The 15,347-nt window shown below is 28.1% G+C and overlaps 1 protein-coding gene across 1 annotated transcript in view; it reads left to right on the forward strand.

Moving 5' to 3' along the window:
* LOC119682061 (chaoptin-like) overlaps nt 1-15,347 on the forward strand; it is a 39,214-nt gene that overhangs the window by 16,123 nt on the left and 7,744 nt on the right. Inside the window, exons 3-4 of the mRNA XM_038095404.1 lie at nt 9,218-9,348; nt 9,714-9,873. Of these exons, the coding sequence (XP_037951332.1) occupies nt 9,218-9,348; nt 9,714-9,873 (291 nt within the window). The remainder of the gene's footprint in view (nt 1-9,217; nt 9,349-9,713; nt 9,874-15,347) is intronic.

A 15,347-nucleotide genomic window follows, 5' to 3' on the forward strand; every position in this document is an offset into this window, starting at 1 on the left:
TTTTAATAATTATCTATTTAGTCAAATAATTTTTATCTTCTATATAGTATACATCTACACCATGTATTTTCTTAAAATTTTTGAATGTGATTTTATTAATGACTTGTTGCGAAGAAAGTGCATTGCAATTGACATATGTGACATATACAAGATATGGTTTTTAAAAAATTTTGAAATATTTTTTGATTACTTTGGACTAATAACCTAAATCAAGTTATATTGAAAAGTTATTACCAATTATTTTAGAAATATCATATGTTCATTCACAAAAATAAGTATAATTTGTGAACGAACAAATCGGGTGCCATCAAATTTTGTCACATATCACATATTGATTACTTTTTCATAATCTCAATTTTTTTTAAGACACTAAACACATATTTTTCAGATCAAATGCGCTATATGCTAAACTAGTATATATACAAACAATAAATCATCTAGAACAAAATAAAGTTCTAATCAAAAAAAAAGTGTATTCATATGAAAAATTTTTCATTTATCATATGATAAATGTTTTGTGATTTTTTTTCATACATCACACTTAAACATTTATTACTTCATTTATTAAGAAATCTCAAAAGCTGTAAATATGACATCAACCTATTTTACTTTCAAAAGATTTAGCCTATTAGTCAACCATCGTGTAACCCAACAAGTTCAAGTTTTAGATACAAAAAAATGAATAAAAAGTCAACATAAATAGTCAAATGTCTAAATAACTCACTAAAGTCAAAAACCATTGCTATCATGTTCAAGTCAAATATTTTTTTAAATTAATGTTAAATCCTCAATAAAAATTTAAATAAATAAACAATTTTAATGCTAAATTATAAGCATGTGTCACCATTTCCACAACAAATAAAAAATAAACAAGACACATTAGAAAGACACATTTTGGTTTTTTTTTTTTCTTTCAAACAAAATAAGATAAATGAAGAGAAAAAGTCAGTTTTGTCTTGATAGAGATACTTCCCGACAGCTCTCACACTTATATATTACATATTCATTTTTTACTATGTGTAGATTTTAACATATTGCAGTTAAAAATTGCAGTTTAAAATCTGAAATAAACGGATTTTAATTTTATATTCATCTATAATGTATTAAGTTTTTTGAAATCATTTAAATCATAGAAATAGTATTTTGATTAATTTACATACTATATGTATTATATAGCAATGGGATAATGTGACCCGCTTGACATGAAATGCACCCAAGGATAAATTTAATAAGCAGCACTTAATTAAACAATAACTCTATCAATGATATCTATAGCTATTTTAATTATATACCTAGTGGTATATGCCTGTTTCTCTATGCTGTTTCTATGCCTCTACCTCTGTCTATGTCTCTGCCTCTGTTTTTTCTATTTTCTATTCTATTAGCAAGAGAATTAAGATCTTCCTGTGCGATGTAATTACTCCTCAGGGATTACAATTGAGTTGGCTAGCTTATAATTACAATTGTAGACAGATCAGGAACAGAAGATTAACCATTCAAATGCAAATTTTAAAGCAAATATAAAGTATTCTACATAATTACTCATGTATATTTTTGATTCGTATTGGAAATATAACTATTATACACTCAGTCACAGAAACCGATGCTGAAGAATTCCTATTCAAACTCGAGAAAAAAAAGTAAGATCATGGAAGATCAATGTTTAAGATCATGCAAGAAGTAAAAGTAAGAACAAGGAAGATCAATGTTGAGCTTACGAGGAAGATCAAGGAAGAAAAAAGCAAGAAAAGAAAAAATATCTGTAAATATGACTAAGCGTCTGTCACTTAATATTGAGAAGATAAAAGACTTATTCTTCTTCATATTGCAAAAATGAAAACAAACATATTACACTCACTAGACTGGTGTGAAGAGTGAAAGAATATATAATAAATAAATTTTTAAGATTAAAAGATTTTAGTTTAAATATATGTGCATATAAGCAACATTGAATATATATTAAGTATATTTTATTGAACAAGTTCCAAAAGTTTATTTTAATTAAACCAAATTTTTGATACATTATTCTAATATATTCAAGAATTTGTTTACTTTCAAAAATTTTTACCGAATCTAAATTTTTATTGGCAACATATATAAAAATTTAATATATATAAAAATATATAAAAATTAATTTACATTTTTAAAAGAAGTCATATCTTATAAAAAGCAATTGATATGTATACTTGTATATATAGCGAAACTGGTTATATTTACTTCGGAATAAAATTAACTGATATTTAAATTACTTAATACTATATTAATATTAATGGAATAAATTTTGATAGTTTACAATACAAACATCATTTTAAGATAATAAATAATTGCGATATAATGCTATACTCTAAAAGAATATTGCTCTAAAAACGCATAATTACAATCCATTATAAACACTCTTATTGTTAAATAATAAGCTGTGGATGCACCCCGACCTAAAAGATCTATTGTGCGCCTAAATGCCCAACTAAAACACTTCTAGACTATAAGACTTGTAATTGCTGTGGGCTTAGTTTTACCTATTTAATTTGGTACCAAAATCCAGATTCCAAGTTACTCAGTCTAAATCTTGCCGCTAATCTTACTAAGCAATTGCATATAACATATTTTTATGTTTCATTCTTCTCATGACAGAGTCGAAAGGAATCACTTTCTAACCTATATTCTTCATGTGGTAATTGGGTCTACAGTATCCTGTTGTGTAGAGTTTAATATCGTTTCTGTTAAGTTTAAGGATAGTGTCAACCTTGATGTGCTCAGGATCAATGAATCTTCTTGACTGCCGCATGCCTGTTTGGGCTCTCCAGTCTTCAAGTAGATTTCGTTTCTCCCGTTCACATTTTAAGTTATTTGTGAAGCTATTTGTTCCCTCGCAGAAGAGCTCTGGACCAGTGATAGACGTATATGCTCCTTCTTTGCTAGGGAGTCCACCATTGCATTGCCCTCATCGTCCTCATGTCCCGATATCCACATTAGAGTAACATAGTTCCTCGATGCTAGAATAATGAGAAGTTGAAAGCATTCCCAGACCAACTTTGATTGAAATGAAGAGTTTGCTAAAGATTAAGATAATCCATTAAGATAAATTCAAAGTTATTTTTAGTTACATATTACAATTGGCTTTTTCTTTGCCTTTATCTTATTCTCACTTTACAATATCTCTATGCAACTGCACATCTCAACTTGCAGACTGCAGCATTTCTCTACCAATGTAAAATTCTGTAAATATTTTAATATCCTCTCTGGTTTGTGTTAGAAATCTGTTTGAGACTGCCTTGGATGGATTGATAATCTATTAACCTGTTTTGTTGTTTACAGTTTATCCAGAGACTCTGGTTTGTGTTAGAAATCTGTTTGAGACTGCCTTGGATGGATTGATAATCTATTAACATGTTTTGTTGTTTACAGTTTATCCAGAGACTCTGGTTAGTGTTAGAAATCTGTTTGAGACTGCTTGGATGGATTGATAATCTATTAACATGTTTTGTTGTTTACAGGTTATCCAGAGTCCTACCAAAACCTAATTAAATTTAAAAGATTGTAAATTAACAAAGAAACTATTTAATTCAATTGTTAAGATTTTATCAATTAAATCGTGTTTGAAATTGTATCTATATATTGTCAATCTATATATTATCAATTTAATAAAATTAAAATTCTTATATCTAATAAGCTATGTTCGCATATATAAAAACTTAACATAAAAACAAAAAAACACAAAATATATAATTGAAAAGAACTAAAATTTTTCAACCAAAATAAATCTTTTTTATATAAATTCAATAAATATGGGTCATATGCTTAACTTATCAATAAAAGGAATTTTATTCCGAAAACAAATATTAACTGAAATTTTTAAACAATCGTGTTAATTTATATTGTATCTGTTCTATTTAGAGATACATTGTATGTAGATGTATACTACATCAGCTAACAATATATTATTTAAAAAAATATTTTATCTTATTTGCAAAATTTAGCTGTAAAATTTTTTTATAACATTATATTTAATACTTAATTTACTTTCATTGAATTATACAAAGAAATTTAAAATATGTTTAAAATTCTATTCGAAATTGACGGACTATTCTTCTTTTTGTATTCTTTGTTAATATAAATTTTTATTTTTATTCAAACTCACTTTCTTCTTTGACCAAGACAGTTGGGGTCAGAAAGTTGTTCTCACAATAATTTATGAAGAAAAATGCGGCCACTGCTATGAGTACGACGCGCACTTGACATGTAACAACTCAATTAAAACGGTAATGAATTTTCCACCAAATAAATCCCAATAGAAAACCCATTTATATAGAAACACAATAGATATACAGAAAAAGCTATGATGACCCAAAATCACGTTTTTTAACGCACTAAAAACATTTATTTTCGAGAGGAAATGCCTTGTGCAAATGCCACACTTCAGCTGTCATGTCAAGTCTTATACACACTTTTTTGGAAATAATAGTTAATAATAGTTAATATAGTATAAGAAAGAAATAAGCATTAAAATTTAGTTTTATTTTAATTTTTGTCATTATTTTATTTCACTTTCTTATATAAAGAAATTTTACACATTCTACAACTATATTATATATTTAATTGTACAAATATATTATAATATAATATATATTTAAAAATAATAATATATTGCTTTGGATAGTTATATTTATTATATTATGTATTGGTTTTTTTTATTTGGTTATTAATATATATATACAAATTATTTTTTATTTTAAAATTAATTTTATTTGTTTTATTTAAAAAAAAGACTTTATATTTGCTTTCGATAGTTAAATCTATTCCTTTTTATTATTTATTATTAATAATATTATTTAGTTATATATTATTCATTATTTGGTTATTAATTTATATATACAATTGTATATATATGTATATATTTATGTACACATTTTACAGTATATGTTTGTCATATACTACAAAAAACTATTTTTAATTTTACTTAGTTTCTAAATTCATAACATTGCCTTCAGTCATTCTATTTATCAATACGCCAAACATTCCCAAATGAACCACTCTTATCTTCCGAACATCTTCCCAGTTACCGTTTCGTAAATCAAGAGTTGAAAACCGTTGCGCACCAGTTAACGTATCGCAGGTATCACCAATCCTTTTATGGTTCTTGGTCTTCTGGATTCTATCTAATAGCATAAAATGTTCCATAGAAGCTTTTTATAAAGACAGGCTTATTAAAGACTTTTTATAAAGTTCTAGTTTTAATTTAATTGCTTGACTATTCATTTAACATTTTTATGGAACTACTGTAGAACTAAAACCCATATTGAAATATATATAATAAAATAATAAAAATAATAAAATAATATATAATAAAAAAATAATAAATAAAATTTTTATATAGTTTAATTTTTTTTATTTTCTAAGATTAAAAAAACAATTATAATTCATTGTTTTGCAACATGGGTATCTCTGTGGAGGGTATTGAAGCTTCCAATAAACCTCACTTAACTTTTAAATTTTAATTAAAAATGTATATTATTATTAACTTAACGATTGAAAACTTATTATAATCTTATAGTATATATAAACTCTTTCAAAAAAAAAACTTTATAATAAATCAAAAAAAAGTAATTGATTCAATTTTTTCCTAATTATGTAAAAACTATAATTTAATAAGTTTTCTTTCCATCAACATTTTCAATTTTAAAATAAGTTAATCTATTAGCAATCTCAAAATCTCACAAATATTTTTTTTCTCTCCTTTCTTTGATCTCAACGCCCCAACACGTCTGGCGTGAGCTGTTGCATTCATCGATACGCTTGAATTAATAATTCAAGACTGTAATTAATGAAATTTTTCAACCGCATAGTACAAAATTAAAAAGAAAATAACAGTTGTTGAAAACCGAACTGAAGTCAGAAAACTTAAAGCTTTTCAGTTTTCGTAATAAGATTTTCAAAACATCTATACAAAACGCTTTGTCCAGGGGGAGGTAGATTAACACTTCATATCGGAGTCTGCATTTTATAGCTACCGCCCATATGTAAATTACTTTGCAAACTGTTGCTTAAGCATACCCACCGCTTCACTTAACATAGTGTTAGCAGAGATAACATAATCATGTAAATGTTATCTCTGTTATTTCATTATAAGAAATTTTTGAAGCAAAACAACTGAAATTAGGACAGGTTCCCTCCTATAAAAACCGTTGCATTTTGAAAATTTCAATGTAATATTTAATGCAAATAATTAAATAAATTAATTTTCATAAAAAATTATTTGCATAATATGTTAATAATATCATAGCGTATTTTATATTATTTCTGTTATTTTTGTAAGACATTTATTATCAATAAAATTTGGACTAATCATTTATTTTTAACAACACTTTTGACATGTTTGTTCATAAAACGACATTATGACTTCATATTTTTTCATTTCAATTTTTTTAAATAGTTTTTTTTTCTTCATGTATTACTCGTATATTGTGTGTGCAGATACAATCGATTTATGTGCATTACAAAATATTTGCAGTTTGATTTATTGCAAACACCGCTTTGCTGTCGTTTTATTGCCAAAGTGCAACGTACGTTCGCCATGGAATTGCGTAAAGCACACATGTGTACGATGTCAAAATCTTGAAAAAATAATTTTAAATAAAATTTTTTAACTAAAAGTTTTCATACCAGCTCATGTGAATTTTATGAGCGGCAACACAAAAAACATTTAAATTATAATTTCCTAAATTTCGAAATAAACTTCAAATAAGCATCTACATACCATGCATAAGCAAATTTGGCACCTCATATCGTATAAGTGAAATAAATACACGGATATTGTATACTGTACCCATACTTAATTAGCACCAAGCGTACCTAAAATGTGCAAGTTAAAATTGTAATTTAATAATATACTCCACTAAATTCCTTTAAACCTTCAAAAATAAATTAGCAAGTGAATTAGTTACTTTATGCAGTTTTGTTTTTTAAGTAGCCAAACCAACATTTTTTACTTCATAAAATAGTTAAAGTGCATTAACCCACACTGAAGTGCATTTTTGTACTTGTGAAATAATTAATTTTCAAGACTATATTACATTTTTTGCTATGGTAACTAAAGCTTATATCCTACTTGTTATTTTTAAAATTGAAAATATTTTGCACACAAAAAAATTTTCTTCAAAAAAATGCATCCTATTTCATGCCATTTTAATGGTACTAATTTTTCTTTTAATTTATTCCTTCACTCATCGGTTCGACTCTTGTTCATCATTGCTATTTAACATTTGCTATTGTGTTTATTGTTTTTGTATGGTTTAACTGCGTGTATGCCTAAATAGGAATGTCCATAAATATCAACATTACTGAGGTGTGAAATAAATCACTGCTGCTGTTTTATTATAATTACTATGGTTAAATTTATTTTCTTCCTTAATATTTTTTGGTATATCGGTACGGAGAACATATCCCAACTATTAAATACCAATCAATTCTATTACAATAAAAATTTTCATTTCCAAATGCTATGATATTACAGGTTGTAACGCTTAAATGAGTTGCTCACATACTCAAAAATTTACGGGTAATGCTATAAGTGTTCAATATAATAGTAGATACGTTACGTTAGGTTGAGAAGGCGAGTGATTGTTATCAGCACTTCTACTCGGGCATATATTGCCCATTGTTATGCTCCTAAAGATTATGCCGGGAGAGGCGTGTTGTTATCTTCTATTGTTGTTAAACCATTTAGTGTTTGAGATGAAGTTGGGTGGATCCGATATGTTTGCCTTCGTTATCTCTTTCGTGATATTCGAAGGACGAATTGTACTTAGTTTTTTCGATAGCATATGTATATCTCGGCCTAACGGACGCTGCAAGTATGAAGAAGTCGATAGGACTGTCTTATCTGTATATATTTCAAGAAGATACATGCTCCAAATAGCAGATGACCAACTTAAGATATTTACAGTTGGAAATTACATGTTGAGGTTGTAGTCCAGTAACAAAAATGACAATCGGGTCACTGTTTACCACTGAGAAACTATACATTATCTATAATTAACTACATATCCTAATGCAAAAGCTACATATTTTTAAATCTTTGTAGAGTAGATTTTTGATTATTGATTCAACAAAAATTTCGATCCTTTCCACCGTTTTAGAAAATAATATAATATGTATAATATAATATGTAAAATAATATAATACGCACTCTTCTAGTTCCATCTCAAAAAAGAGTTTTTGTTGGAATTTAACAATTAGAATTCGTTGATATTTGTAATAAGGCAAAGTGATCTGTGAGTAGGCCATTGTATACCTGGGTATTGATCAACGATCTTAGCAATTGGAAGAAAAAGTGTTTAAATACAACTCTATTAATTACTATTAAGGATATATCATCAGCGATTCTTGATTTAATGATGATCGCTTTCATATATCGTATCGTAATGTGAACTATAATTTACAGGCTTGAAATTATTATTACAAGACATAACGCAACACTTTGAATCTAACACTGAAAAGAGGAACCTTAACAGTCTTAAGCCTAAAAATGTCTTCTAGGCCATTTGAACTATTGAAAGTTTGGTTAAAAAACCATAGAAAGGTACTTTACTCATTTTTTGGCAATCCCAGGGCACATCAATGTTATTATTCTTTTTTTATAATTGCTTTACTCCGTGGTTACCTACCGAAGCTTATATGTAAGGGAATATAAAATGGACATGTTATCCAGTTTATTTTTATTAACTATTTTTGCAATAATACTTTTGAGTGTTCAGCGATCTGATTGATCAAGCATTATATAGACTTCACATATGATTTTTTCTATTCTGAAGACTTAAAATAAAATCGTTGAATGATTTCAAGACCTTATAAAAAATGTATATAGAAGCAGATCCAGCGAAGTCGTAGTAGTATGATTCTCTGTTAGAACTACTTTACAAATGAAAAAAGGTTTGGTTAATAATTGATAAAATTGTGTGTTTTTTTAATTAAGTTTGAATACTTTTTAGACTAATACTACTAATAGTAGACTTTCTATACCTTTTCTTGAAGGTATTACTTTAAAATACTTTATAAGTGATTAATACAATAATAATAAATAAAAAACGTTTTAGTTGACTTTCTATACCTTTTCTTCAAGGTATTCCTTTTCTAATCTATTCTATTCTTATCTTAAATTACTTTATAAGTGATTAATACAATAATAATAAATAAATAAAAAATACTTTTTTTTTTACAGATGCACACATTTAACCATATCAGACGAATACGACACCTCAGCACATTTCTCTTACTGTTGCTCTATTTATCACAAATCAAAGCATGGCGACCATGTCCAGAACTGAGTCCAGCTTTAAGACTACCCTGCAGGTAAATTGATATTAATATTTAACAGTGATAAAATCAAGCAACTGTGACGTCATATTCATAAACATAAGCATAAATATGATAATAAAAAAAACTATTATTTAATACCACAAATTGATTTAGTGAGAATCAAATTACAATTTGTCATAAAAATCAATGAAGCAAAGTAGATAAATTCTTGAAAAAAATTTCCGCATTTGTCGCCAATTGGTTTTTTGTCTCTAGTGCTAGTAACTACTACACAGTCAAATATATATTTATATTTGTATATATAACTATGATATAATTTTTATTAATACTAAAATTTAAATAAAAATTTACAATTGCTTTTGTGTTAACTAATCTATAACAATTTCTTGTAAAATCAGATGCAATGTCGTGCCATTCGGTTCGACTGGACAACTTGGAGCTGTGGCAATGGACTGTGATCGTGTTGTCTTTCATGGTGAGGCACCGCAACTGCCTTATGGTGCACCGATTGTGGCTTATTCACAACGATTTAGTGGTCAACAAGTTTTACCGTCACAGGTAAGTGAGACGTAAGACCGTAGCAAAAGTTGCGGATAAAACTGGGTGTGTGAGACTTTTTTTCTTGTAGCAAAGAATATGCATATGAGTTTCAGTTATCAAACTGGTATAAATAAATAATTTAAAAAATTTTTTTAATTAAAAACATTTTTTAAAATATGTAGATAAATAATTTTAATAATAATTTTAACCTTTTGCGGCTGGGAAAAATTTATTGAAAAAATAAAAACTTACAAAACGAGACTGCATTTGTTTATTCTACCAATCCCAACAAATTATTTTCATATACATTTTCGGCTTACGATATCCATAGACCAAGAAACCAAAATATATGTATTTCCATTTCGAATTGTTGAAATTGAAGCCAAGGTCAAGCACCTTTGTTTTTGCACTAAATATGGACGCTTAATTGTTTTGGACAGGCAAATTATTGCAAATTTTTTAATTACTTTCAAAGCTTAGCATTTTTTCATTTTTTTTTTTGGATTTCAAGAAAGGAAATGATTTAATTACTATTTTGTCTTTGTTTTTGTTGGCAAAAATTACTGCAAAAAGTTATTTTTATTGTAGTTTCCGGTAGAAGTAAACGGTAAATTTTTCTTTGTAATTAAAGTGGTTATATAATTGATAATTGTTATATGCAACAATCATATATATATATATATATTTCTGTATTAATATTTTGATGATTTTTCTTAATTTTGTATTTTTTATATATACATTTTATATTAAAGTGAAAGAAATCATTATTATAACTGATTAATTAATTAATTATAAAAATTTATTATTAAAAAAACTTAAACACATGCATTTGTTTTTTATTATCACAAAACGAAGAATATATAAAAATTTTACTTTACGGAATCAACACTACTATTCGCTAGCTAGAAATTGCACAAAACCAGGCTCTGAGAAGATTTTTCAAAGTACCATGGTATGTTAGGACGAATGAGATCCTCAGGGATCTCAAGATTGATCCCATCAAAAAATACATAAAAGAAAGAGGCCTGAAATTATTTACGAATAATAATAAGCCTGACAGACTTACCAAAACCGCGTTATCGAATTTCAGAATGGTTACAGGCTCCTCGGGGAGGTATGCAGATCTGAGGTCAATTATTGCTTAGTCTGATGAAGTAATAAACAATAAACCAGTCAAGGCGTAAAGAGGGATTTTGAAAATACCTCCAGTTAAGAAAGAGTAAAAGTGCTCAAGTACACTGGGTCAAACAGCTTCAATATAATAAAGGAATAAATTTTCACCTTCCATTAAAAGATTTTCATATAAGGTAGTAGTTACTACTATGCGAATATCTAGCAAAAGGAATTGTTGTTCGATAATAGTTTACTAATGATAATTATTGTGTTTATTGTCTTATCTAACACAAGATATTGGTGTTTGTCTTATAACTCCGATTTTCTTTTTGATTAGCCAAATTATACCTGATTGCACAGAAAATATTATATAATAAAATGTCAGAATTTAACATTGGGTTATATGAAAAGTATTCCCAGTTTTAAATCATTAGATGGATTAGATTTGATATTTCTGCTGCTGTTAAAGTTAATAAAGCTGATGTTATGTTTGCAGCTGATTCCAACGTGAAAGTAGAAGATTCACTGTTACTGGAATGAGTCACATTGTCTTCTGTTTGAAGGAGTGATGAAGCTTTTGTATTACAGTGAACTTCAAGTCTGTTTTTTATGTGCTTTATCCTGAAGCGTGATTATTTCAGCAACTGTCGGAACATGCAAGTCACGATGAAGGTTGTTGTTACGAACATACCATGAAACATTGGTAATTGCTCTTAGGATGCTATTTTAATATTATCCGCCTAATTGATTTAGGCATTCAACCCGAGAATTGAGATCCATAGGCCCAAAGTGGACATAAATCTGCTTGTATACCATTAGCTTGTTTTCAATTGACATAACAGAATGTCGTCCAAGTAACCATTTAATTGAGTTGAGCTTAAGATTTAGTTTTTCTTGAGTTCTATGCACTTAAGATTTAGAACACATTATACATGCAGATGGACCATCTGCATCGTTAGAAGATGTCCCCTACGATTTTACTACAAAGAAACATGAAAATAAATAAGAAAACACACTTTCAAATGTAAAACAAACTTCAGGAAATTAGCTTATATTATGTTATATATATATTATTGTGTCGAAACCGTCTGCGACAACAAAGGTTTCAAAGTAGAAAAAGAAGAATTGTTCAACGGGTTAAAATTGCATTAGGCAAAATCAAAGTTATCGTTTTCAATGCAAATTATTAAATTGAGAGTGAGAGAAAAAACAAAAGCTCGGTTCAAATTTATATATGAGAGACGATGCTATCTATGCCTCGTCACATAGACAAACTTGTTCAGTAATAAATATCAATGGTTTTATTGTTTATGAACAAATTATTACAATTTCTGTGACACTCTGCATAACATTTATTTTCGTCATAATCCAAAAGAAACAATTTTGACGAGCCCATGACTTTCTGCATAATATAACTTTAATGTTATAGATATTCCAACATCTCCTTATCCAGTTAGTAAAGTTTCTATAAAGCATTTGTTTCTTTTTTATGAGAATCAAATCATTAAAATAATGAATTTAAAGAAACTTTCCATCAAAAATATGATAGTTTAAAACAAATATTTTTATGTCCTAAGTATATAATCAATATTTTATAAATTAAGTATTTCGAAATTTTCATATCCATTTTCATTAATCAAATTCATCCACGGTTTTGTACCGAAACTGAACCGTACAGAACTAATATCAAAAACTGATATCAAAAACTGATATCATTACCAAAACCAAAACCGTAACTGAACCTAAAAAGAATGCATCAATATTTAGCACATTTCGGAACTTGGTTATACAAAAGCAATCCTTTTCAGTTTCTTTAATAAACGAGACTGTAAAGTTTAAAATTAATTTTTATTTACAAAAATAAGTTTGTTTTTTTATTGAAAAATTTGATAAACTGTGCTTTTTTAAACAATTTGATGATCTGCTTCAAATCATGACAGAAAAAATGGTTTATAACTAAAATACATAAAAAGTATTCACTTGGAACTAACCCTCAAAACCAACACAAAAACCAATATTTAGCCGGATCGAAAAACCGGAACCGAACTGATGTATTGATTTTTAAATCATAACTTAAACCGGGCTGTTTTCTTAGGAAATAGGTTGACTAATTTTTATAAAATTTAATTTTTATTTTTTTTAATAAAAATAAATCGAAATAAAATACGTAAGCCGAAAAGAACTTGATATATTATTTATTAAATAACTTAAATCGGAAAAAAATACATTCAATTTTGATGCACTGATGTTATAGAAAAAATATTGGGTATTTTTGTTAGCTTTAAGCTTAATTTTACTAAAAAATTTTTAAACCAAATAATATGTCAACCGTCCTGAAATGGTTATTCACTCAAAAACTGTCATGCGGAATAACTCATTCTCAGGTTTCGATCAAAAGCCAGAACTAGGGAGCTACTTATGCTGAACAGAAGTGGCACTGCGGAGTTAAAAAACATTTATTGAATCTAGGTATTACTGGAGACGATAGCTGTAGACTTTATTACGAAGAAGAGGAAACAGCAGAACACATATTGTGTCACTGTGATAGTCTTGCAAGACTCAGACTTCGCTACTTATCCATTGCCTATCCGCTTATAATGGAAGTAGGCAACATCTCTCCAAAGATGTCATTCTTAACTGCTACTCGTCTATGGAACTGAAGTGGGTATGTCACAATAATCCTCGAGGATGCAGTGACGCGGAGACTACTTCCCAACCCTTCTTTTGAAAAAAAAAAAAAATAAAAATTCATTCTCATGTGATCTATTATTTAAAGTACATTGTTTTTATTAACTTTTTATTAAATAATACCTTTATATTTATTCATTTTATATCCATCAATATGTATTGCAGTTTTTAAAATAGTTGGGACCCTTGTTCTATGTTCTTAATTTGTTCGATGAATAGAGTTAAGATTGCTGGTGGGATATTTATCGGGTCACCATGAACTGCGTTATCACTTCAATAAAATGAGTTTGTCCGAAGAGATGGAGTGTCGACTCTGTTTAGAAGCAGACGAGACTTCCATTCACATGTGACTGCCCAGCCTTGATCTGGGTCAGGAGGAGGTCACTGAAGGAGAGCTGCTCTCCCCTTCTGACAGTAGAAGGTCCTCAACGGCCGACATTCTGGCCTACATTCGGAAGGCGGAATGTCTTCTAAATGGTTAGGGTCTGTTGCAGCACAAAAGATTAATCTGGTCGCAGTGCTCCGCTTCGTTGGATGCTAGTACCTCGTTCATTTCTATTCTATTCTATAATTAGCTCGACAAGATAAATCGTTCGTTTATCATTTCTTTATCAAATTATTTATCTATATTTCTACGATATTTTTACTTCATGCATTTATTGAATAAAGTATTCGTGTTGCTGTAAAGCTAGACTTTCTTTGTATAGTGACAAAGAAGCTTTATTAAAATTTAGAGGGGTTTTTGAATAACAAAGAAAGAAATAAAGTGTAACTAATTAAATAAAAATAAGTGACAATAAAACCTGGAACTTGAGCATTGAAAGTTTGTGCAGCCTTGGCTTCTTGTGGTTAAACCCGATTAGTCATCGCTTCTAATTTGACAGGCACGAGTTCTAAGCCTGGTACTTGCAGTCCAAACAAATTATATACGGACTTTAAACTAATTAAATAAAAATTCGATTATTCCAAAGACCACTGATGAAGAGTACTTGGCAATACTCGAAACAGCGTTGTATGGTCAGCCAAACTTCAATAAAATTAAAATAAATTTTTGTGTTTGTCCTTTATTTCTTTCTTTGTTATTCAAAAACCCTTCATACATTTATTAATTATTCAGTTATTCTTTCAGCTTTTATGAGAATGTTATAGTAGTTTATAGTATCTAAAAGTAATTATGAAATTTTTATTATGGTTTGTAACAAAAAAAATGTTTTTTTTTTGGTAATATAAAAGCAAAAGAAATTAAAACCAACATTATAGTAATTACACACTTTTAAAGATAATACTCGTATTCTTCACAAAAACCTTTCCCCACTCATTTTTCGTATCTGATTTCTTAAATTGCCTCCAGTATCAAAACCGACAATAAAAAAAAACTATCTTCACAATTTCACTTTCGCTGGTCAAAAATCTTTCCCATACCAAAAAACAGAGTACAAAAGCAGAAAAGAATATCACTGCGCATAAGACAAGTGCCAATGAAATTGAATTAACCACAAAATAATTACGAATAATTCAAGCCAAAAATTTAAGAAACAAGTTGCGCAGTTCATAAGACTTTCAAGTACTGCGCTGCGTAGATACATACTTTCCAAGTACAGATACAAGATAAATGAATACGAAAACAAAATAATTTAGTTTTAACAGATAAAAAAAGAAAGTGAAATTTAAGATTCTTTTCTTTTTGACTT

Source organism: Teleopsis dalmanni, chromosome 2, assembly GCF_002237135.1.
Source record: "Teleopsis dalmanni isolate 2A chromosome 2, ASM223713v2, whole genome shotgun sequence".
NCBI lineage: Eukaryota > Metazoa > Arthropoda > Insecta > Diptera > Diopsidae > Teleopsis > Teleopsis dalmanni.